This window comes from Scyliorhinus torazame, chromosome 15 (genome assembly GCF_047496885.1).
Source record: "Scyliorhinus torazame isolate Kashiwa2021f chromosome 15, sScyTor2.1, whole genome shotgun sequence".
Lineage (NCBI taxonomy): Eukaryota > Metazoa > Chordata > Chondrichthyes > Carcharhiniformes > Scyliorhinidae > Scyliorhinus > Scyliorhinus torazame.
The window spans coordinates 174,125,566-174,152,502 of NC_092721.1; the positions used below are offsets into that span (position 1 = coordinate 174,125,566).

Here is a 26,937-nt window from a genome sequence, read left to right on the forward strand (position 1 = left end):
CTCACACAGTGACACACTGTCCCCTCACACAGTGACACACTGTCTCCTCACACAGTGACACAATATCCCCTCACACTGACAGCACTGTCCCCTCACACTGACAGCACTATCCCGTCACACAGTGACACATTATCCCCTCACACTGACACACTGTCTCCTCACACTGTCAGCACAGTCCCGTCACACAGTGACACATTATCCCCTCACACAGTGACACACTGTCTCCTCACACTGACACAGTGTCCCCTCACACAGTGACACACTGTCTCCTCACACTGACACAGTGTCCCCTCACACAGGGTCACGCTGCCCCTCACACAGGGTCACACTGACCCTCACACTGTCCCCTCACACAGGGTCACGCTGCCCCTCACACTGACACACTGTCCCCTCACACAGGGTCACGCTGCCACACACACAGGGTCACGCTGCCACACACACAGGGTCACGCTGCCCCTCACACAGGGTCACGCTGCCCATCACACAGGGTCACGCTGTCCCTCACACAGGGTCATGCTGCCACACACACAGGGTCACGCTGCCCCTCACACAGGGTCACGCTGCCCCTCAGACAGGGTCATGCTGTCCCTCAGACAGGGTCATGCTGTCCCTCACACAGGGTCATGCTGCCGCACACACAGGGTCACCCTGCTGCACACACAGGGTCACGCTGCCGCACACACAGGGTCACGCTGCCCCTCACACAGGGTCACGCTGCCCCTCAGACAGGGTCACGCTGCCCCTCACACAGGGTCACGCTGCCACACACACGGTCACGCTGCCCCTCACACAGGGTCACGTTGCTCCACACACAGGGTCACGCTGCCACACACACAGGGTCACGCTGCCACACACACAGGGTCATGCTGCCACACACACAGGGTCACGCGCCCCTCACACAGGGTCAGGCTGCCCCTCACACAGGGTCACGCTGCCACACACACAGGGTCACGCTGCCACACACACAGGGTCACGCTGCCACACACAAGGGTCACGCTGCCACACACACAGGGTCACGCTGTCCCTCAAACAGGGTCACGCTGCCCCTCACACAGGGTCACGCTGCCACACACACAGGGTCACGCTGCCCCTCACACAGGGTCACGCTGCCCCTCAAACAGGGTCACACTGCCACACACACAGGGTCACGCTGCCCCTCAAACAGGGTCACGCTGCTACACACACAGGGTCACACTGCCCCTCAAACAGGGTCACGCTGCCACACACACAGGGTCACGCTGCCCCTCACACAGGGTCACGCTGCCCCTCACACAGGGTCACGCTGCCCCTCACACAGGGTCACGCTGCCACACACACAGGGTCACGCTGCCACACACACAGGGTCACGCTGCCCCTCACACAGGGTCACGCTGCCCCTCACGCAGTGTCAGGCTGCTCCTCACACAGTGACACACTGTCTCCTCACACTGACACAGTGTCCCCTCACACAGTGACACACTGTCTCCTCACACTGACACACTGTCTCCTCACACAGTGACATATTATCCCCTCACACAGTGACACACTGTCTCCTCACACTGACACAGTGTCCCCTCACACAGTGACACACTGTCTCCTCACACTGACACAGTGTCCCCTCACACAGTGACATATTATCCCCTCACACAGTGACACACTGTCTCCTCACACTGACACAGTTTCCCCTCACACAGTGACACAGTCTCTCACACAGTGACACATTATCCCCTCACACAGTGACACACTGTCTCCTCACATTGACACAGTGTCCCCTCACACAGTGACACATTATCCCCTCACAGTGACACACTGTCTCCTCACAGAGTGCCTCACAGAGTGACATACAGTCTCCTTACAGAGTGACACACTGTCTCCTCACACTGACTGCACTGTCCATTCACACAGTGACATATTATCCCCTCACACAGCGACACACAGTCTCTCACACAGCGACACACAGTCTCTCACACAGTGACACATTATCGCCTCACAGTGACACATTGTCCCCTCACACTGACAGCACTGTCCCCTCACACAGTGTCATATTATCCCCTCACACAGCGACACACAGTCTCTCACACAGTGACACACAGTCTCTCACACAGTCTCTCACACAGTGACACACAGTCACTCACACAGTCTCTCACACAGTGACACATTATCCCCTCACAGTGACACATTGTCCCCTCACACTGACAGTGTCCCCTCACACAGTGTCACATTATCCCCTCACAGTGACACATTGTCCCCTCACACTGACAGCACTGTCCCCTCACACAGTGTCATATTATCCCCTAACAGCGACACACAGTCTCTCACACAGTGACACACAGTCTCTCACACAGTCTCTCACACAGTGACACACAGTCTCTCACACAGTCTCTCACACAGTGACACATTATCCCCTCACAGTGACACATTGTCCCCTCACACTGACAGTGTCCCCTCACACAGTGTCACATTATCCCCTCACAGAGACACATTATCCCCTCACACTGACAGCACTGTCCCCTCACACAGTGACACATTATCCCCTCACAGTGACAGCACTGCCCCTCACACTGTCAGCACTGTCCCCTCACACAGTGACACATTATCCCCTCACACAGTGACACACTGTCTCCTCACACAGTGACACAGTGTCCCCTCACACTGACAGCACTGTCCCGTCACACAGTGACACAGTGTCCCCTCACACTGACAGCACTGTCCCGTCACACAGTGACACACTGTCTCCTCACACAGTGACACACTGTCTCCTCACACAGTGACACAGTGTCCCCTCACACTGTCAGCTCAGTCCCGTCACACAGTGACACATTGTCCCCTCACACTGACAGCACTATCCCGTCACACAGTGACACATTATCTCCTCACACAGTGACACACTGTCTCCTCACACTGACAGCACTATCCCGTCACACAGTGACACACTGTCTCCTCACACTGACAGCACTATCCCGTCACACAGTGACACATTATCTCCTCACACAGTGACACACTGTCTCCTCACACTGACAGCACTATCCCGTCACACAGTGACACATTATCTCCTCACACAGTGACACACTGTCCCCTCACACTGACAGCACAATCCCGTCACACAGTGACACATTATCCCCTCACACAGTGACACACTGTCTCCTCACACTGACAGCACTATCCCGTCACACAGTGACACATTATCCCCTCACACAGTGACACAGTGTCCCCTCACACTGTCAGCACTGTCCCGTCACACAGTGACACACTGTCTCCTCACACAGTGACACACTGTCTCCTCACACAGTGACACAGTGTCCCCTCACACAGTGACACAGTGTCCCCTCACACTGTCAGCTCAGTCCCGTCACACAGTGACACATTGTCCCCTCACACTGACAGCACTATCCCGTCACACAGTGACACATTATCTCCTCACACAGTGACACACTGTCTCCTCACACTGACAGCACTATCCCGTCACACAGTGACACAGTGTCCCCTCACACTGACAGCACTATCCCGTCACACAGTGACACATTATCTCCTCACACAGTGACACACTGTCTCCTCACACTGACAGCACTATCCCGTCACACAGTGACACACTGTCTCCTCACACTGACAGCACTATCCCCTCACACAGTGACACACTGTCCCCTCACACAGTGACACACTGTCCCCTCACACAGTGACACACTGTCCCCTCACACTGACAGCACTGTCCCCTCACACTGACTGCACTATCCCGTCACACAGTGACACACTGTCCCCTCACACAGTGACACACTGTCCCCTCACACAGTGACACACTGTCCCCTCACACAGTGACACACTGTCTCCTCACACAGTGACACAATATCCCCTCACACTGACAGCACTGTCCCCTCACACTGACAGCACTATCCCGTCACACAGTGACACATTATCCCCTCACACTGACACACTGTCTCCTCACACTGTCAGCACAGTCCCGTCACACAGTGACACATTATCCCCTCACACAGTGACACACTGTCTCCTCACACTGACACAGTGTCCCCTCACACAGTGACACACTGTCTCCTCACACTGACACAGTGTCCCCTCACACAGGGTCACGCTGCCCCTCACACAGGGTCACACTGACCCTCACACTGACACACTGTCCCCTCACACAGGGTCACGCTGCCCCTCACACTGACACACTGTTCCCTCACACAGGGTCACGCTGCCACACACACAGGGTCACGCTGCCACACACACAGGGTCACGCTGCCCCTCACACAGGGTCACGCTGCCCCTCACACAGGGTCACGCTGCCCCTCACACAGGGTCACGCTGTCCCTCACACAGGGTCATGCTGCCACACACACAGGGTCACGCTGCCCCTCACACAGGGTCACGCTGCCCCTCAGACAGGGTCATGCTGTCCCTCAGACAGGGTCATGCTGTCCCTCACACAGGGTCATGCTGCCACACACACAGGGTCACCCTGCTCCACACACAGGGTCACGCTGCCACACACACAGGGTCACGCTGCCCCTCACACAGGGTCACGCTGCCCCTCAGACAGGGTCACGCTGCCCCTCACACAGGGTCACGCTGCCACACACACGGTCACGCTGCCCCTCACACAGGGTCACGCTGCTCCACACACAGGGTCACGCTGCCACACACACAGGGTCACGCTGCCACACACACAGGGTCATGCTGCCACACACACAGGGTCACGCGCCCCTCACACAGGGTCAGGCTGCCCCTCACACAGGTTCACGCTGCCACACACACAGGGTCACGCTGCCACACACACAGGGTCACGCTGCCACACACAAGGGTCACGCTGCCACACACACAGGGTCACGCTGTCCCTCAAACAGGGTCACGCTGCCCCTCACACAGGGTCACGCTGCCACACACACAGGGTCACGCTGCCCCTCACACAGGGTCACGCTGCCCCTCAAACAGGGTCACACTGCCACACACACAGGGTCACGCTGCCCCTCAAACAGGGTCACGCTGCTACACACACAGGGTCACACTGCCCCTCAAACAGGGTCACGCTGCCACACACACAGGGTCACGCTGCCCCTCACACAGGGTCACGCTGCCACACACACATGGTCACGCTGCCACACACACAGGGTCACGCTGCCCCTCACACAGGGTCACGCTGCCCCTCACGCAGGGTCAGGCTGCTCCTCACACAGTGACACACTGTCTCCTCACACTGACACAGTGTCCCCTCACACAGTGACACACTGTCTCCTCACACTGACACAGTGTCCCCTCACACAGTGACATATTATCCCCTCACACAGTGACACACTGTCTCCTCACACTGACACAGTTTCCCCTCACACAGTGACACAGTCTCTCACACAGTGACACATTATCCCCTCACACAGTGACACACTGTCTCCTCACATTGACACAGTGTCCCCTCACACAGTGACACATTATCCCCTCACAGTGACACACTGTCTCCTCACAGAGTGCCTCACAGAGTGACATACAGTCTCCTTACAGAGTGACACACTGTCTCCTCACACTGACACAGTGTCCCCTCACACAGTGACACACTGTCTCCTCACACTGACACAGTGTCCCCTCACACAGTGACATATTATCCCCTAACAGCGACACACAGTCTCTCACACAGTGACACACAGTCTCTCACACAGTCTCTCACACAGTGACACACAGTCTCTCACACAGTCTCTCACACAGTGACACATTATCCCCTCACAGTGACACATTGTCCCCTCACACTGACAGTGTCCCCTCACACAGTGTCACATTATCCCCTCACAGAGACACATTATCCCCTCACACTGACAGCACTGTCCCCTCACACTGACACAGTGTCCCCTCACACAGTGACACATTATCCCCTCACAGTGACAGCACTGCCCCTCACACTGTCAGCACTGTCCCCTCACACAGTGACACATTATCCCCTCACACAGTGACACACTGTCTCCTCACACAGTGACACAGTGTCCCCTCACACTGACAGCACTGTCCCGTCACACAGTGACACAGTGTCCCCTCACACTGACAGCACTGTCCCGTCACACAGTGACACACTGTCTCCTCACACAGTGACACACTGTCTCCTCACACAGTGACACAGTGTCCCCTCACACTGTCAGCTCAGTCCCGTCACACAGTGACACATTGTCCCCTCACACTGACAGCACTATCCCGTCACACAGTGACACATTATCTCCTCACACAGTGACACACTGTCTCCTCACACTGACAGCACTATCCCGTCACACAGTGACACATTATCTCCTCACACAGTGACACACTGTCTCCTCACACTGACAGCACTATCCCGTCACACAGTGACACATTATCTCCTCACACAGTGACACACTGTCCCCTCACACTGACAGCACAATCCCGTCACACAGTGACACATTATCCCCTCACACAGTGACACACTGTCTCCTCACACTGACAGCACTATCCCGTCACACAGTGACACATTATCCCCTCACACAGTGACACAGTGTCCCCTCACACTGTCAGCACTGTCCCGTCACACAGTGACACACTGTCTCCTCACACAGTGACACACTGTCTCCTCACACAGTGACACAGTGTCCCCTCACACAGTGACACAGTGTCCCCTCACACTGTCAGCTCAGTCCCGTCACACAGTGACACATTGTCCCCTCACACTGACAGCACTATCCCGTCACACAGTGACACATTATCTCCTCACACAGTGACACACTGTCTCCTCACACTGACAGCACTATCCCGTCACACAGTGACACAGTGTCCCCTCACACTGACAGCACTATCCCGTCACACAGTGACACATTATCTCCTCACACAGTGACACACTGTCTCCTCACACTGACAGCACTATCCCGTCACACAGTGACACACTGTCTCCTCACACTGACAGCACTATCCCCTCACACAGTGACACACTGTCCCCTCACACAGTGACACACTGTCCCCTCACACAGTGACACACTGTCCCCTCACACTGACAGCACTGTCCCCTCACACTGACTGCACTATCCCGTCACACAGTGACACACTGTCCCCTCACACAGTGACACACTGTCCCCTCACACAGTGACACACTGTCCCCTCACACAGTGACACACTGTCTCCTCACACAGTGACACAATATCCCCTCACACTGACAGCACTGTCCCCTCACACTGACAGCACTATCCCGTCACACAGTGACACATTATCCCCTCACACTGACACACTGTCTCCTCACACTGTCAGCACAGTCCCGTCACACAGTGACACATTATCCCCTCACACAGTGACACACTGTCTCCTCACACTGACACAGTGTCCCCTCACACAGTGACACACTGTCTCCTCACACTGACACAGTGTCCCCTCACACAGGGTCACGCTGCCCCTCACACAGGGTCACACTGACCCTCACACTGACACACTGTCCCCTCACACAGGGTCACGCTGCCCCTCACACTGACACACTGTTCCCTCACACAGGGTCACGCTGCCACACACACAGGGTCACGCTGCCACACACACAGGGTCACGCTGCCCCTCACACAGGGTCACGCTGCCCCTCACACAGGGTCACGCTGCCCCTCACACAGGGTCACGCTGTCCCTCACACAGGGTCATGCTGCCACACACACAGGGTCACGCTGCCCCTCACACAGGGTCACGCTGCCCCTCAGACAGGGTCATGCTGTCCCTCAGACAGGGTCATGCTGTCCCTCACACAGGGTCATGCTGCCACACACACAGGGTCACCCTGCTCCACACACAGGGTCACGCTGCCACACACACAGGGTCACGCTGCCCCTCACACAGGGTCACGCTGCCCCTCAGACAGGGTCACGCTGCCCCTCACACAGGGTCACGCTGCCACACACACGGTCACGCTGCCCCTCACACAGGGTCACGCTGCTCCACACACAGGGTCACGCTGCCACACACACAGGGTCACGCTGCCACACACACAGGGTCATGCTGCCACACACACAGGGTCACGCGCCCCTCACACAGGGTCAGGCTGCCCCTCACACAGGTTCACGCTGCCACACACACAGGGTCACGCTGCCACACACACAGGGTCACGCTGCCACACACAAGGGTCACGCTGCCACACACACAGGGTCACGCTGTCCCTCAAACAGGGTCACGCTGCCCCTCACACAGGGTCACGCTGCCACACACACAGGGTCACGCTGCCCCTCACACAGGGTCACGCTGCCCCTCAAACAGGGTCACACTGCCACACACACAGGGTCACGCTGCCCCTCAAACAGGGTCACGCTGCTACACACACAGGGTCACACTGCCCCTCAAACAGGGTCACGCTGCCACACACACAGGGTCACGCTGCCCCTCACACAGGGTCACGCTGCCACACACACATGGTCACGCTGCCACACACACAGGGTCACGCTGCCCCTCACACAGGGTCACGCTGCCCCTCACGCAGGGTCAGGCTGCTCCTCACACAGTGACACACTGTCTCCTCACACTGACACAGTGTCCCCTCACACAGTGACACACTGTCTCCTCACACTGACACAGTGTCCCCTCACACAGTGACATATTATCCCCTCACACAGTGACACACTGTCTCCTCACACTGACACAGTGTCCCCTCACACAGTGACACACTGTCTCCTCACACTGACACAGTGTCCCCTCACACAGTGACATATTATCCCCTCACACAGTGACACACTGTCTCCTCACACTGACACAGTTTCCCCTCACACAGTGACACAGTCTCTCACACAGTGACACATTATCCCCTCACACAGTGACACACTGTCTCCTCACATTGACACAGTGTCCCCTCACACAGTGACACATTATCCCCTCACAGTGACACACTGTCTCCTCACAGAGTGCCTCACAGAGTGACATACAGTCTCCTTACAGAGTGACACACTGTCTCCTCACACTGACACAGTGTCCCCTCACACAGTGACACACTGTCTCCTCACACTGACACAGTGTCCCCTCACACAGTGACATATTATCCCCTCACACAGTGACACACTGTCTCCTCACACTGACACAGTGTCCCCTCACACAGTGACACAGTCTCTCACACAGTGACACATTATCCCCTCACACAGTGACACACTGTCTCCTCACATTGACACAGTGTCCCCTCACACAGTGACACATTATCCCCTCACAGTGACACACTGTCTCCTCACAGAGTGCCTCACAGAGTGACATACAGTCTCCTTACAGAGTGACACACTGTCTCCTCACACTGACTGCACTGTCCCCTCACACAGTGACACTGTCCATTCACACAGTGACATATTATCCCCTCACACAGCGACACACAGTCTCTCACACAGCGACACACAGTCTCTCACACAGTGACACATTATCCCCTCACAGTGACACATTGTCCCCTCACGCTGACAGCACTGTCCCCTCACACAGTGTCATATTATCCCCTCACACAGCGACACACAGTCTCTCACACAGTGACACACAGTCTCTCACACAGTCTCTCACACAGTGACACACAGTCTCTCACACAGTCTCTCACACAGTGACACATTATCCCCTCACAGTGACACATTGTCCCCTCACACTGACAGTGTCCCCTCACACAGTGTCACATTATCCCCTCACAGTGACACATTATCCCCTCACACTGACAGCACTGTCCCCTCACACTGACACAGTGTCCCCTCACACAGTGACACATTATCCCCTCACAGTGACAGCACTGTCCCCTCACACTGTCAGCACTGTCCCCTCACACAGTGACACATTATCCCCTCACACAGTGACACACTGTCTCCTCACACAGTGACACAGTGTCCCCTCACACTGACAGCACTGTCCCGTCACACAGTGACACATTATCCCCTCACACAGTGACACAGCGTCCCCTCACACTGACAGCACTGTCCCGTCACACAGTGACACACTGTCTCCTCACACAGTGACACACTGTCTCCTCACACAGTGACACAGTGTCCCCTCACACAGTGACACAGTGTCCCCTCACACTGTCAGCTCAGTCCCGTCACACAGTGACACATTGTCCCCTCACACTGACAGCACTATCCCGTCACACAGTGACACATTATCTCCTCACACAGTGACACACTGTCTCCTCACACTGACAGCACAATCCCGTCACACAGTGACACACTGTCTCCTCACACTGACAGCACTATCCCGTCACACAGTGACACATTATCTCCTCACACAGTGACACACTGTCTCCTCACACTGACAGCACTATCCCGTCACACAGTGACACATTATCTCCTCACAGTGACACACTGTCCCCTCACACTGACAGCACTATCCCGTCACACAGTGACACATTATCCCCTCACACAGTGACACACTGTCTCCTCACACTGACAGCACTATCCCGTCACACAGTGACACATTATCCCCTCACACAGTGACACAGTGTCCCCTCACACTGACAGCACTGTCCCGTCACACAGTGACACACTGTCTCCTCACACAGTGACACACTGTCTCCTCACACAGTGACACAGTGTCCCCTCACACAGTGACACACTGTCCCCTCACACTGACAGCACTGTCCCCTCACACTGACAGCACTATCCCGTCACACAGTGACACAGTGTCCCCTCACACTGACAGCACTATCCCGTCACACAGTGACACATTATCTCCTCACACAGTGACACACTGTCTCCTCACACTGACAGCACTATCCCGTCACACAGTGACACACTGTCTCCTCACACTGACAGCACTATCCCCTCACACAGTGACACACTGTCTCCTCACACAGTGACACACTGTCCCCTCACACAGTGACACACTGTCCCCTCACACAGTGACACACTGTCCCCTCACACTGACAGCACTGTCCCCTCACACTGACAGCACTATCCCGTCACACAGTGACACACTGTCCCCTCACACAGTGACACACTGTCCCCTCACACAGTGACACACTGTCCCCTCACACAGTGACACACTGTCTCCTCACACAGTGACACAATATCCCCTCACACTGACAGCACTGTCCCCTCACACTGACAGCACTATCCCGTCACACAGTGACACATTATCACCTCACACTGACACACTGTCTCCTCACACTGTCAGCACAGTCCCGTCACACAGTGACACATTATCCCCTCACACTGACAGCTCTGTCCCCTCACACTGACAGCACTGTCCCGTCACACAGTGACACATTATCCCCTCACACAGTGACACACTGTCTCCTCACACAGTGACACATTATCCCCTCACACTGACAGCTCTGTCCCCTCACACTGACAGCACTGTCCCGTCACACAGTGACACATTATCCCCTCACACAGTGACACACTGTCTCCTCACACAGTGACACAGTGTCCCCTCACACAGTGACACAGTGTCCCCTCACACTGTCAGCACAGTCCCGTCACACAGTGACACATTGTCCCCTCACACTGACAGCACTATCCCGTCACACAGTGACACATTATCTCCTCACACAGTGACACACTGTCTCCTCACACTGACAGCACTATCCCGTCACACAGTTACACAGTGTCCCCTCACACTGACAGCACTATCCCGTCACACAGTGACACATTATCTCCTCACACAGTGACACAGTGTCCCCTCACACTGACAGCACTATCCCGTCACACAGTGACACATTATCTCCTCACACTGACACACTGTCTCCTCACACTGACAGCACTATCCCGTCACACAGTGACACACTGTCTCCTCACACTGACACACTGTCTCCTCACACTGACAGCACTATCCCGTCACACAGTGACACACTGTCTCCTCACACTGACAGCACTATCCCGTCACACAGTGACACAGTGTCCCCTCACACTGACAGCACTATCCCGTCACACAGTGACACATTATCTCCTCACACAGTGACACATTATCTCCTCACACTGACACACTGTCTCCTCACACTGACAGCACTATCCCGTCACACAGTGACACATTATCTCCTCACACAGTGACACACTGTCTCCTCACACTGACACAGTGTCCCCTCACACAGTGACACATTATCTCCTCACACTGACACACTGTCTCCTCACAGAGTGCCTCACAGAGTGACATACAGTCTCCTTACAGAGTGACACACTGTCTCCTCACACTGACAGCACTATCCCCTCACACAGTGACACATTATCTCCTCATACAGTGACACATTATCTCCTCACACAGTGACACACTGTCCCCTCACACTGACAGCACTATCCCGTCACACAGTGACACATTATCTCCTCACACTGACACACTGTCTCCTCACACTGACAGCACTGTCCCATCACACAGTGACACATTATCTCCTCACACTGACACACTGTCTCCTCACACTGACAGCACTATCCCGTCACACAGTGACACATTATCACCTCACACAGTGACACATTATCTCCTCACACTGACAGCACTGCCCCGTCACACAGTGACACACTGTCCCGTCACACAGTGACACACTGTCTCCTCACACTGACAGCACTATCCCGTCACACAGTGACACATTATCTCCTCACACAGTGACACACTGTCTCCTCATACTGACACAGTGTCCCGTCACACAGTGACACATTATCTCCTCACACTGACACACTGTCTCCTCACACTGACAGCACTATCCCGTCACACAGTGACACATTATCTCCTCACACAGTGACACACTGTCTCCTCACACTGACAGCACTATCCCATCACACAGTGACACATTATCTCCTCACACTGACACACTGTCTCCTCACACTGACAGCACTATCCCGTCACACAGTGACACATTATCTCCTCACACAGTGACACACTGTCTCCTCACACTGACAGCACTATCCCGTCACACAGTGACACATTATCTCCTCACACAGTGACACACTGTCTCCTCACACTGACAGCACTATCCCGTCACACAGTGACACATTATCTCCTCACACAGTGACACACTGTCTCCTCACACTGACAGCACTATCCCGTCACACAGTGACACATTATCTCCTCACACTGACACACTGTCTCCTCACACTGACAGCACTATCCCGTCACACAGTGACACAGTCTCTCACACAGTGACACACTGTCTCCTCACACTGACACAGTGTCCCCTCACACAGTGACACACTGTCTCCTCACACTGACACAGTGTCCCCTCACACAGTGACACACTGTCCCCTCACACTGACAGCACTATCCCGTCACACAGTGACACAGTCTCTCACACAGTGACACACTGTCTCCTCACACTGACACAGTGTCCCCTCACACAGTGACACACTGTCTCCTCACACTGACACAGTGTCCCCTCACACAGTGACACACTGTCCCCTCACACTGACAGCACTATCCCGTCACACAGTGACACAGTCTCTCACACAGTGACACATTATCTCCTCACACTGACAGCATTGTCTTCCACAGTGTTCTAAATAAAAGAACACACTGGCCCCTCACACAGGGTCACGCTGACCCTCACACTGACACACTGTCCCCTCACACAGGGTCACGCTGCCCCTCACACAGGGTCACACTGACCCTCACACTGACCCCTCACACAGGGTCATGCTGCCACACACACAGGGTCACGCTGCCACACACACAGGGTCACGCTGCCCCTCACACAGGGTCACGCTGCCCCTCACACAGGGTCCCGCTGCCCCTCACACAGGGTCACGCTGCCACACACACAGGGTCACGCTGCCCCTCACACAGGGTCACGCTGCCCCTCAAACAGGGTCACGCTGCCACACACACAGGGTCATGCTGTCCCTCACACAGGGTCACGCTGCCACACACACAGGGTCATGCTGTCCCTCACACAGGGTCACGCTGCCCATCACACAGGGTCATGCTGCCCCTCAAACAGGGTCACGCTGCCACACATACAGGGTCACGCTGCCCCTCACACAGGTCACGCTGCCCCTCACACAGGGTCACGCTGCCCCTCACACAGGGTCACGCTGCCCCTCACACAGGGTCATGCTGCCACACACACAGGGTCACGTTGCCCCTCACACAGGGTCACGCTGCCCCTCACACAGGGTCACGCTGCCACACACACAGGGTCACACTGCCACACACACATGGTCACGCTGCCCATCACACAGGGTCACGCTGCCCCTCACACAGGGTCACGCTGCCCCTCACACAGGGTCACGCTGCCCCTCACACAGGGTCACGCTGCCCCTCACACAGGGTCACGCTGCCCCTCACACAGGGTCAGGCTGCCCCTCACACAGGGTCACGCTGCTCCTCACACAGGGTCACGCTGCCCCTCACACAGGGTCAGGCTGCCCCTCACACAGGGTCAGGCTGCTCCTCACACAGGGTCAGGCTGCTCCTCACACAGGGTCAAGCTGCCCTCACACAGGGTCACGCTGCCCCTCACACAGGGTCACGCTGCCCCTCACACTGGGTCACGCTGCCCCTCACACAGGGTCACGCTGCCCCTCACACAGGTTCAGGCTGCTCCTCACACAGGGTCACGCTGCTCCTCACACAGGGTCATGCTGCCACACACACAGGGTCACGCTGCCACACACACAGGGTCACGCTGCCCCTCACACAGGGTCACGTTGCCCCTCACACAGGGTCACGCTGCCCCTCACACAGGGTCACGCTGCCCCTCACACAGGGTCAGGCTGCTCTTCACACAGGGTCACGCTGCCCCTCACACAGGGTCACGCTGCCCCTCACACAGGGTCACGCTGCCACACACACAGGGTCACGCTGCCCCTCACACAGGGTCACGCTGCCACACACACAGGGTCACGCTGCCCCTCACACAGGGTCACGCTGCTCCTCACACAGGGTCACGCAGCCACACACACAGGGTCACGCTGCCACACACACAGGGCCACGCTGCCCCTCACACAGGGTCACGCTGCCCCTCACACAGGGTCACGCGGCCCCTCACACAGGGTCACACTGACCCTCACACTGACCCCTCACACAGGGTCATGCTGCCACACACACAGGGTCACGCTGCCACACACACAGGGTCACGCTGCCCCTCACACAGGGTCACGCTGCCCCTCACACAGGGTCCCGCTGCCCCTCACACAGGGTCACGCTGCCACACACACAGGGTCACGCTGCCCCTCACTCAGGGTCACGCTGCCCCTCAATCAGGGTCACGCTGCCACACACACAGGGTCATGCTGTCCCTCACACAGGGTCACGCTGCCACACACACAGGGTCATGCTGTCCCTCACACAGGGTCACGCTGCCCATCACACAGGGTCATGCTGCCCCTCAAACAGGGTCACGCTGCCACACATACAGGGTCACGCTGCCCCTCACACAGGTCACGCTGCCCCTCACACAGGGTCACGCTGCCCCTCACACAGGGTCATGCTGCCACACACACAGGGTCACGCTGCCCCTCACACAGGGTCACGCTGCCCCTCACACAGGGTCACGCTGCCACACACACAGGGTCACACTGCCACACACACAGGGTCACGCTGCCCATCACACAGGGTCACGCTGCCCCTCACACAGGGTCACGCTGCCCCTCACACAGGGTCACGCTGCCCCTCACACAGGGTCACGCTGCCCCTCACACAGGGTCACGCTGCCCCTCACACAGGGTCAGGCTGCCCCTCACACAGGGTCACGCTGCTCCTCACACAGGGTCACGCTGCCCCTCACACAGGGTCAGGCTGCCCCTCACACAGGGTCAGGCTGCTCCTCACACACGGTCAGGCTGCTCCTCACACAGGGTCAGGCTGCTCCTCACACAGGGTCGCGCAGCCCCTCACACAGGGTCAAGCTGCCCTCACACAGGGTCACGCTGCCCCTCACACAGGGTCACGCTGCCCCTCACACTGGGTCACGCTGCCCCTCACACAGGGTCACGCTGCCCCTCACACAGGTTCAGGCTGCTCCTCACACAGGGTCACGCTGCTCCTCACACAGGGTCATGCTGCCACACACACAGGGTCACGCTGCCACACACACAGGGTCACGCTGCCCCTCACACAGGGTCACGTTGCCCCTCACACAGGGTCACGCTGCCCCTCACACAGGGTCACGCTGCCCCTCACACAGGGTCAGGCTGCTCTTCACACAGGGTCACGCTGCCCCTCACACAGGGTCACGCTGCCCCTCACACAGGGTCACGCTGCCACACACACAGGGTCACGCTGCCCCTCACACAGGGTCACGCTGCCACACACACAGGGTCACGCTGCCCCTCACACAGGGTCACGCTGCTCCTCACACAGGGTCACGCAGCCACACACACAGGGTCACGCTGCCCCTCACACAGGGCCACGCTGCCCCTCACACAGGGTCACGCTGCCCCTCACACAGGGTCACGCTGCCCCTCACATAGGGTCACGCTGCCCCTCACACAGGGTCAGGCTGCTCTTCACACAGGGTCATGCTTCCCCTCACACAGGGTCACGCTGCCAAACACACAGGGTCACGCTGCCCCTCACACAGGGTCACGCTGCCACACACACAGGGTCACGCTGCCCCTCACACAGGGTCACGCTGCCCCTCACACAGGGTCACGCTGCCCCTCACACTGGGTCACGCTGCCCCTCACACAGGGTCACGCTGCCCCTCACACAGGGTCAGGCTGCTCCTCACACAGGGTCACGCTGCTCCTCACACAGGGTCACGCTGCCACACACACAGGGTCACGCTGCCACACACACAGGGTCACGCTGCCCCTCACACAGGGTCACGCTGCCCCTCACACAGGGTCACGCTGCCCCTCACACAGGGTCACGCTGCCCCTCACACAGGGTCACGCTGCCCCTCACACAGGGTCAGGCTGCTCCTCACACAGGGTCACGCTGCTCCTCACACAGGGTCACGCTGCCCCTCACACAGGGTCACGCTGCCACACACACAGGGTCACGCTGCCCCTCACACAGGGTCACGCTGCCCCTCACACTGGGTCACGCTGCCCCTCACACAGGGTCACGCTGCCCCTCACACAGGGTCAGGCTGCTCCTCACACAGGGTCACGCTGCTCCTCACACAGGGTCACGCTGCCACACACACAGGGTCACGCTGCCACACAAACAGGGTCACGCTGCCCCTCACACAGGGTCACGCTGCCCCTCACACAGGGTCACGCTGCCCCTCACACAGGGTCACGCTGCCCCTCACACAGGGTCAGGCTGCCCCTCACACAGGGTCACGCTGCCCCTCACACAGGGTCACGCTGCCCCTCACACAGGGTCACGCTGCCCCTCACACAGGGTCACGCTGCCCCTCACACAGGGTCAGGCTGCTCTTCACACAGGGTCATGCTGCCCCTCACACAGGGTCACGCTGCCACACACACAGGGTCACGCTGCCCCTCACACAGGGTCACGCTGCCACACACACAGGGTCACGCTGCCCCTCACACAGGTTCACGCTGCCCATCACACTGACACACTGTCCCCTCAAACAGGGTCACGCTGCCCCTCACACTGACACAGTGCCCCCTCACACAGTGACACATTATCCCCTCACAGTGACACACTGTCTCCTCACAGAGTGCCTCACAGAGTGACATACAGTCTCCTTACAGAGTGACACACTGTCTCCTCACACTGACTGCACTGTCCCCTCACACAGTGACACATTATCTCCTCACACAGTGACACACTGTCTCCTCACACTGACAGCACTATCCCGTCACACAGTGACACATTATCTCCTCACACACTGACACACTGTCTCCTCACACTGACAGCACTATCCCGTCACACAGTGACACATTATCTCCTCACACTGACACACTGTCTCCTCACACTGACAGCACTATCCCGTCACACAGTGACACATTATCTCCTCACACAGTGACACACTGTCTCCTCACACTGACACAGTGTCCCGTCACACAGTGACACATTATCTCCTCACACTGACACACTGTCTCCTCACACTGACAGCACTATCCCGTCACACAGTGACACATTATCTCCTCACACTGACACAGTGTCTCCTCACACTGACAGCACTATCCCGTCACACAGTGACACATTATCTCCTCACACAGTGACACACTGTCTCCTCACACTGACACAGTGTCCCGTCACACAGTGACACATTATCTCCTCACACTGACACACTGTCTCCTCACACTGACAGCACTATCCCGTCACACAGTGACACATTATCTCCTCACACTGACACACTGTCCCCTCACACTGACAGCACTATCCCGTCACACAGTGACACATTATCTCCTCACACAGTGACACACTGTCCCCTCACACTGACAGCACTATCCCGTCACACAGTGACACATTATCTCCTCACACAGTGACACACTGTCTCCTCACACTGACAGCACTATCCCGTCACACAGTGACACAATATCCCCTCACACTGACAGCTCTGTCTCCTCACACTGACAGCACTGTCCCGTCACACAGTGACACAATATCCCCTCACACTGACACACTGTCTCCTCACACTGACAGCACTGTCCCGTCACACAGTGACACAATATCCCCTCACACTGACACACTGTCTCCTCACACTGACAGCACTGTCCCGTCACACAGTGACACAGTGTCCCCTCACACTGACACACTGTCTCCTCACACTGACAGCACTGTCCCGTCACACAGTGACACATTATCTCCTCACACTGACACACTGTCTCCTCACACTGACAGCACTGTCCCGTCACACAGTGACACATTATCTCCTCACACTGACACACTGTCTCCTCACACTGACAGCACTATCCCGTCACACAGTGACACAGTCCCGCACACTGTGACACACTGTCCCCTCACACTGACAGCACTATCCCGTCACACAGTGACACATTATCTCCTCACACAGTGACACACTGTCTCCTCACACTGACAGCACTGTCCCGTCACACAGTGACACAGTCTCTCACACACTGACACAGTGTCCCCTCACACTGACAGCATTGTCTTCCACAGTGTTCTAAATAAATGAACACACTGGCCCCTCACACAGGGTCACGCTGACCCTCACACAGGGTCACGCTGACCCTCACACTGACACACTGGCCCCTCACACAGGGTCACGCTGACCCTCACACAGGGTCACGCTGACCCTCACACTGACACACTGTCCCCTCACACAGGGTCCCGCTGCCCCTCACACAGGGTCACGCTGCCACACACACAGGGTCACGCTGCCACACACACAGGGTCACGCTGCCCCTCAAACAGGGTCACGCTGCCACACACACAGGGTCATGCTGTCCCTCACACAGGGTCACGCTGCCACACACACAGGGTCATGCTGTCCCTCACACAGGGTCACGCTGCCCATCACACAGGGTCATGCTGCCCCTCAAACAGGGTCACGCTGCCACACACACAGGGTCACGCTGCCCCTCACACAGGTCACGCTGCCCCTCACACAGGGTCACGCTGCCCCTCACACAGGGTCACGCTGCCCCTCACACAGGGTCATGCTGCCACACACACAGGGTCACGCTGCCCCTCACACAGGGTCACGCTGCCCCTCACACAGGGTCACGCTGCCACACACACAGGGTCACACTGCCACACACACAGGGTCACGCTGCCCATCACACAGGGTCACACTGCCCCTCACACAGGGTTACGCTGCCCCTCACACAGGGTCACGCTGCCCCTCACACAGGGTCACGCTGCCCCTCACACAGGGTCACGCTGCCCCTCACACAGGGTCAGGCTGCCCCTCACACAGGGTCAGGCTGCCCCTCACACAGGGTCACGCTGCTCCTCACACAGGGTCACGCTGCCCCTCACACAGGGTCAGGCTGCCCCTCACACAGGGTCAGGCTGCTCCTCACACAGGGTCAGGCTGCTCCTCACACAGGGTCAGGCTGCTCCTCACACAGGGTCGCGCAGCCCCTCACACAGGGTCAAGCTGCCTCTCACACAGGGTCACGCTGCCCCTCACACAGGGTCACGCTGCCCCTCACACTGGGTCACGCTGCCCCTCACACAGGATCACGCTGCCCCTCACACAGTTTCAGGCTGCTCCTCACACAGGGTCACGCTGCTCCTCACACAGGGTCATCCTGCCACACACACAGGGTCACGCTGCCACACACACAGGGTAACGCTGCCCCTCACACAGGGTCACGCTGCCCCTCACACAGTGTCACGCTGCCCCTCACACAGGGTCAGGCTGCTCTTCACACAGGGTCACGCTGCCCCTCACACAGGGTCACGCTGCCACACACACAGGGTCACGCTGCCCCTCACACAGGGTCACGCTGCCCCTCACACTGGGTCACGCTGCCCCTCACACAGGGTCGCGCTGCCCCTCACACAGGGTCAGGCTGCTCCTCACACAGGGTCACGCTGCTCCTCACACAGGGTCACGCTGCCACACACACAGGGCCACGCTGCCACACACACAGGGTCACGCTGCCCCTCACACAGGGTCACGCTGCCCCTCACACAGGGTCACCCTGCCCCTCACACAGGGTCACGCTGCCCCTCACACATGGTCACGCTGCCCCTCACACAGGGTCAGGCTGCTCTTCACACAGGGTCATGCTGCCCCTCACACAGGGTCACGCTGCCACACACACAGGGTCACGCTGCCCCTCACACAGGGTCACGCTGCCACACACACAGGGTCACGCTGCCCCTCACACAGGGTCACGCTGCTCCTCACACAGGGTCACGCTGCCACACACACAGGGTCACGCTGCCACACACACAGGGCCACGCTGCCCCTCACACAGGGTCACGCTGCCCCTCACACAGGGTCACGCTGCCCCTCACACAGGGTCACGCTGCCCCTCACACAGGGTCAGGCTGCTCTTCACACAGGGTCATGCTGCCCCTCACACAGGGTCACGCTGCCACACACAGGGTCACGCTGCCCCTCACACAGGGTCACGCTGCCACACACACAGGGTCACGCTGCCCCTCACACAGGGTCACGCTGCCCCTCACACTGACACACTGTCCCCTCAAACAGGGTCACGCTGCCCCTCACACTTACACTATGTCCCCTCACACAGGGTCACGCTGCCCCTCACACAGGGTCACGCTGCCACACACACAGGGTCATGCTGCCCCTCACACAGGGTCACGCTGCCACACACACAGGGTCACGCTGCCACACACACAGGGTCAAGCTGCCCCTCACACAGGGTCACGCTGCTCCACACACTGACACACTGTCCCCTCACACAGGGTCACACAGACCCTCACACTGACACACTGTCCCCTCACACAGGGTCACGCTGCCCCTCACATAGGGTCACGCTGCCCCTCACACAGGGTCACGCTGCCCCTCACACAGGGTCACGCTGCCCCTCACACAGGGTCACGCTGCCCCTCACACAGGGTCACGCTGCCACACACACAGGGTCAGGCTTCCCCTCACACAGGGTCACGCTGCTCCACACACAAGGTCAAGCTGCCCCTCACACTGACGCACTGTTCCCTCACACAGGGTCACGCTGCCCCTCACACTGTGACACTTTCTCTCCTCACACTGATACACTGCCCCCTCACACTGACACACTATCTCCTCACACTGACACACTGTCTCATACTGACACACTGCCCTCTCACACTGTGACACACTGTCTCCTCACGCTGACACACTGCCCTCTCACACTGACACACTCCCCCCTCACACAGTCGTTATGTGGAGATGCCGGCGTTGGACTGGGGTGGGCACAGTAAGACGTCTTACACCAGGTAAAGTCCAACAGGTTTGTTTCGAATCACTAGCTTTCGGAGCACAGCTCCTTCAACAGGTGAATGGATTCACCTGATGAAGGAGCTGCGCTCCGAAAGCTGGTGTCACACTGTCCTCTTATACAGTGACACACTGTCCTCCTATACAGTGACACACTGTCCTCCTATATAGTGACACACTGTCCTCCTACACAGTGACACACTGTCCTATATAGTGACACACTGTCCTACACAGTGACACACTGTCCTCCTATACAGTGACACACTGCCTTTTTATACAGTGACACAGTTCCCTCACAGTGATACACTGATCCATCACACAGTGACACACTGTCCTCTTATAGTGACACACTGTCCCATCACACAGTGACACGCTGTCCCCTCACACAGTGACACGCTGTCCCCTCACACAGTGACACGCTGTCCCCTCACACAGTGACACACTGTCCCCTCACATTGACAGGATTGGTCCTTCAGGGCAGGGGTGACCACTGCCCTGTCCCAGCGCTGCCTGCCCTCCATAGAAAATAGAAGCAAGAGGAGGCCATCTGCCCCTTGAGCCTGCTCCACCATTCTTTATGATGGTGGCTGATCATCACGTTCAATACCCTAATCCTGCCTTCCCTCCCATATCCCTTGATCCCTAAAGCCTCAAGAGTTATATCTAAGTCCTTCTTGAAATTACACAACGTTTTGGCCTCAACCTCTTTCTCTTTAATAATTTTAAAGCAAATTACTGAGGATGCTGGAATCGGAAAGAAAATCAGTCTTCTCTCCAAGGAGAACAGGCCCAACCTCTTCAACCTACCCTCATAGCTGAACAATCAGTTTGGCTGATGATTCTCCAGACCCTTCAGGCACAGCGCTGCCGTGGCTGGAAGAGGTACTGCAGCGACATGCCTAAGACTCGGGGCGGGGATTCTCCGGCCACCCAGCTCCGGGAAACCCAAGGGTGAGGGTGCAGTGCCGCACACCCCAAACAAAAAAAGCAATATATGCAGGCTGAGTGAACCATTTGAAATTTGAGATTGCTAGATATTCGCTAAGAGATGTAGAAGCAAGTCAAGCAAGTGGAGAGAGGAGTTACGACACAGAACAGCCTTGTCTTCACTGAGTGGCAGAACGCGTTCAAGAGCTGGATAATCTACTCCTGTTTCCAATTTTTACTTTCCCCTGACCTCTTGAGAGGTGCAATAATCTGAGAACCGTGTCTTATCATAATTGCCAAACCTGTATTTCACTTTATCACAGCTTCTCAGTGGTGTAACAGTGCATTTTCTGATCTTGTTCCACAGCTCCTGGTTCCTCACAGAAAATTCTTAAGGCAAGAGATGGTGACTGAAGTGGTAAGAACTATTTCCAACTTTGCCATTCTTGTTTTTTAAAAGGAACAGCTGAAGGGAAAGGCATGCAACGAGATTAATTTTGCGGTTTGAAAATAAATTTATTAGGCAGGGCCACTTTGGAGTAGAAGGAGACATCAATCTAGAGTAAAGAAGAAGGTAAACGATGGTCAAACTCCTGTACAGTGGAATAATATTTTTGAATAATGTTTAGCGACAGCCCCAACCTCCTGCCATTAGTTTTCAATCCCAGCTATTAGCAAGGCTGTCAATTTGGCCAGCTGATTGGCTAGAAATAGATAATTAATTGTCATGAAGTTCTGAAGATTGGTGCCACCCTGGCGTTACCAGGTTCTTCGCTTGCTTTCCAACACCCACAGTGCCCTCCCCCAGCTCCACTGGCCCAGTTCCCTTGCCTGCAGACTGACAAACGTTGAGATCAAAGAGATAGTGCTCTCATCCTGAAGACATCGGTGACAGAAGACCAGCTTAATGTTGATGTACAGGTGGGTGAATCTAGCTGACTGACTGGCGACTCATTGGGGAAAAAAAATCAAGGATATTCCCATAAAGTTACAACTGCTTGAAACCACCTTGAAATCATCTTTCTCCGAACGTCATCTAAAATGTGACGCCAAAATCATCTTACTTGTCACACTCATGTATTCCTGTTTTGCCATTTTTTCATACACAGAAAACCGTAAGCAGCAAGAAGGAACGCTCGCTCTTTCTGTTTACTGATCTTTTGATTTGCACTACTCTGAAACGTAAAACAGGCTCACTACGGCGGAGTTCTATGAGCTTGTGAGTATGCAGCCTCTCTTGAGCAGGAATGTTTACTTGAATGTTTCTTGTAGGCTAAGTGTTTTGTCTTTTGCTGCATTAAAAGGCTTGATAATGCTATAGATATGGGCCAGAATTCTCCTCTGTTGGGGTTCCCTGTTCCTCCAGCGTGCCCCCACCCACGGGTTTCTCGGCGGCGTGGGGTAGCTTCAATGGGAAATCCCATTGACAAGTGGCGGGATTCTCTAATCCTGCCGCCAGCGAATGTCGCGCCACCGAGATAGTCAAGGCTGGGGGCCAGAGAAACCCCCCTATAGCCTATTGTAGCAGCAATTTTCATTAGATTACATTACATAAAGGATATACGGCAGAGAAACGTTTGGCCTAATCAGTCCACGCCAGGTTTTACTCTGCTGTCATTTACATCACCCAACCCCATCAGCACTAACCCTCTAATCCTCGTATGCTTCCTCGTATGCTCATCACCTAACCTGCCCTTCCATACAACTATATTATGTGCTTCAGCCACTCCCTGTGGTAGCAAGTTCCACCTTCTCACCGCTTGCTGTCCATTCCCGTAGATTTCAATATAGGTTACGTAAACCTCAGTGAAACACGTTGGCTTTGAGTTGGCAATGGAAGTGTCAATCCTCACCATTACCATTGTGTAAAACTGACAGCAACTTCTCGTGTCCACACGGTTTCTGTATCATTTATTCATAGCATGGGGGGTCAGTGGTAAGGCCAGTATTTGTTGCCTCTCCCCAAGTACCCTTGATAAGGTGATGGTGAAAACACCTTTGGAAATACGATTGAATGGCGTGCTAGGCCAGTTAAGGGTCAACCACACTGCTGTGGCTTCAGTATCACATAGAGGCCAGACCGGTTAAGGTTCACTTCCCGAAGGAATTTAGTGATGCAGATGGGTTTTTACAACCATCAGGTGGTTCCATAGTCACAATTATAGTGGTAGCTTTTTATTCCGGATTTATTTAATTGCTTGAATTTAAATATCACAGTTCCCATTTGAACTCTTGTCTCTGAATCATTGGTTCAGCTTTCTGGACTATTGGTCCAGTAGCATAACGACTATGCGACCAAGCAACAGCAGTTAAATGTGGAAATCTGGAAGTTTCTGTCAATGATACCCTGCAACTCCACGTGGTACAACTTTGAGTCTTTGCAGATGCAGTCAATCCAGAGTTAATGAATTGATGTAAATTTTAATTATGGGCGGGATTCTCAAATCCCGCGGCAGAGTGTCCACGCCGTCGTAAACGCCGTCGCGTTTTACGACAGTGTGAACGGGCCGACCCGACGACTAATTCTGGCCCGCAAAAGGGGCCAGCACGGCACTGGAGTGGTTCACACCGCTCCAGCTGCTGATCCCGGCGCAAACTGGAATCCGCGCATGCGCAGTGGCACCGGCGCCAACGCGCGCATGCGCAGTGCCTTCCTTCAATGCGCCGGCCCCGACGCAACATGGTGCAGGACTACAGGGGCCAGCGTGGAAGAAACGAGGCCCCCAGCCAGAGAGGCCGGCCGCGTAGAGCAGCCCCCGACTCGCGCCGCGCCAGCCACGCCGGCGCCAATGATGCCGATTGTCCTCTCTGCGGAGAATCGCGTGCCGCCGGCATGGTGCGATTTGCGCCGGTCGCGGGGATTCTCCGGCCCGGCCCCGGGCTGAGAGAATCCCGCCCAATATTTCTGCTGAAAAAACATTGAAAGCGTTAAGCCTTGGTGACTGAGGTGTACTTGAATTTCTAACCCCATACTAACATCATAATTACTTCTGAACAACCTCTTTGGTCCAGAAAAGCTAATATTGTAAGTGTAATGTGTAATTCCCTCACCATAACATTTAAAGGCCTTGTGGCACAGTGGTAGTGTCCCTACTGCTAGACCAGAAGCTCCGGGTTCAAGACCAACACCAGGCCTTGTGGTCCATGGAAGGAGTATTGAACGCAGTTCAACAGGCTGGTACTCAGCTCAGGAATCCTTCCAACATTTACCCCCACTAATACCCGAAAAGTAAAAAAGTGTGGTTGCAAAGATACGTTATTAGTGTTTAAAATTATAACATTTAAAAATACACATATTTATAGTTCAATTTGTAAGTTAATCCCTTGTATATTTCCCAATCTTTATTATACTTTTGTAAAATTATTAAAAGGTCAATTATAATCATGCTTTTACCCTATTGCTTTGCTGTCTGTGAGAATTTTTCAATCTGATTGGCTAATCAGCCTTTCTTATGACTTCACTGTTGTTGGACATCAAAGATCCCGTAATAGATGGAGCCAGATTACATAGAACATAGAACATACAGTGCAGAAGGAGGCCATATCAAGTCTGATTGAAAGTCATATCAAGAATGAGACCATAAAACATAGGAGTAGAATTAGGCCATTCGGCCCATCGAGTCTGCTCTGCCATTCAATCATGGCTGACATGGAATAGGGAATAGTGATGACCTGGAGCTGAGTGAGCCACTTTTTTCGAAGTCAGTGACGAGCGCCATCCCTTCACTGCAGACCACAAAATCTAAGCCAATGGGCGGGATTTTCTGCACAACCCACCACGTGTTTTTCGGGGGATTTCCTGTTGAATGCACCCCTCATCAGTGGGAAACCCGAGGCATGGGTGCGCCGCCGGTGGGACTGGAGGATACCGCCAAAGTGAACAGCCGGTAAATTCCTGCCATTGACTTTTTACGAGTTATTAGCAAAGTCCCACATTTTTTAATGCAATCAGGGATTTCTTTTTTATTACAATATTTGCCCATAAATCACACCTATGACATTGTGTGCAAGCATTTACATCACAGCATTCAAGGAACATATGGACTTGTATGGACATGACTGGAATCCTTGGTAGATTTGCCCAATCTCATGGTTTGTTTCAAAGGCAATACCCAGGCACCTAATTCCAAGTGCTCTGGGACCAAAATCATCTGGGTCTTGAATAGGGATGAGGTACATCACACGGAATTTTCCAAAAAATGACAAAGAGCTGCCTGCAATTTTCTTGTATGTGCTGAAAGTCAGCAAGGCAAAAGAATATCAATGCTATCAGCCAAACTCTGGTTATCTTGCAGTGCGTATTTTGGGTTGATTTTCCAAGTGTACAGTGCCTGTGATCTCTGAAAGGCACAGCTGGTGGGCCGGGTTCTCACCCCACAGCAGGTCATAGTTTGCAAATCATCCCTTATTAATTCTAGCAGGTGTTA

General features: G+C 55.6%; 1 protein-coding gene across 1 annotated transcript in view; it reads left to right on the plus strand.

Moving 5' to 3' along the window:
• LOC140391997 (rho guanine nucleotide exchange factor 17-like) overlaps positions 1–26,937 on the plus strand; it is a 570,574-nt gene that overhangs the window by 457,604 nt on the left and 86,033 nt on the right. Inside the window, exons 7-8 of the mRNA XM_072477120.1 lie at positions 22,878–22,928; positions 23,620–23,729. Coding sequence (XP_072333221.1) covers positions 22,878–22,928; positions 23,620–23,729 — 161 coding nt within the window. The remainder of the gene's footprint in view (positions 1–22,877; positions 22,929–23,619; positions 23,730–26,937) is intronic.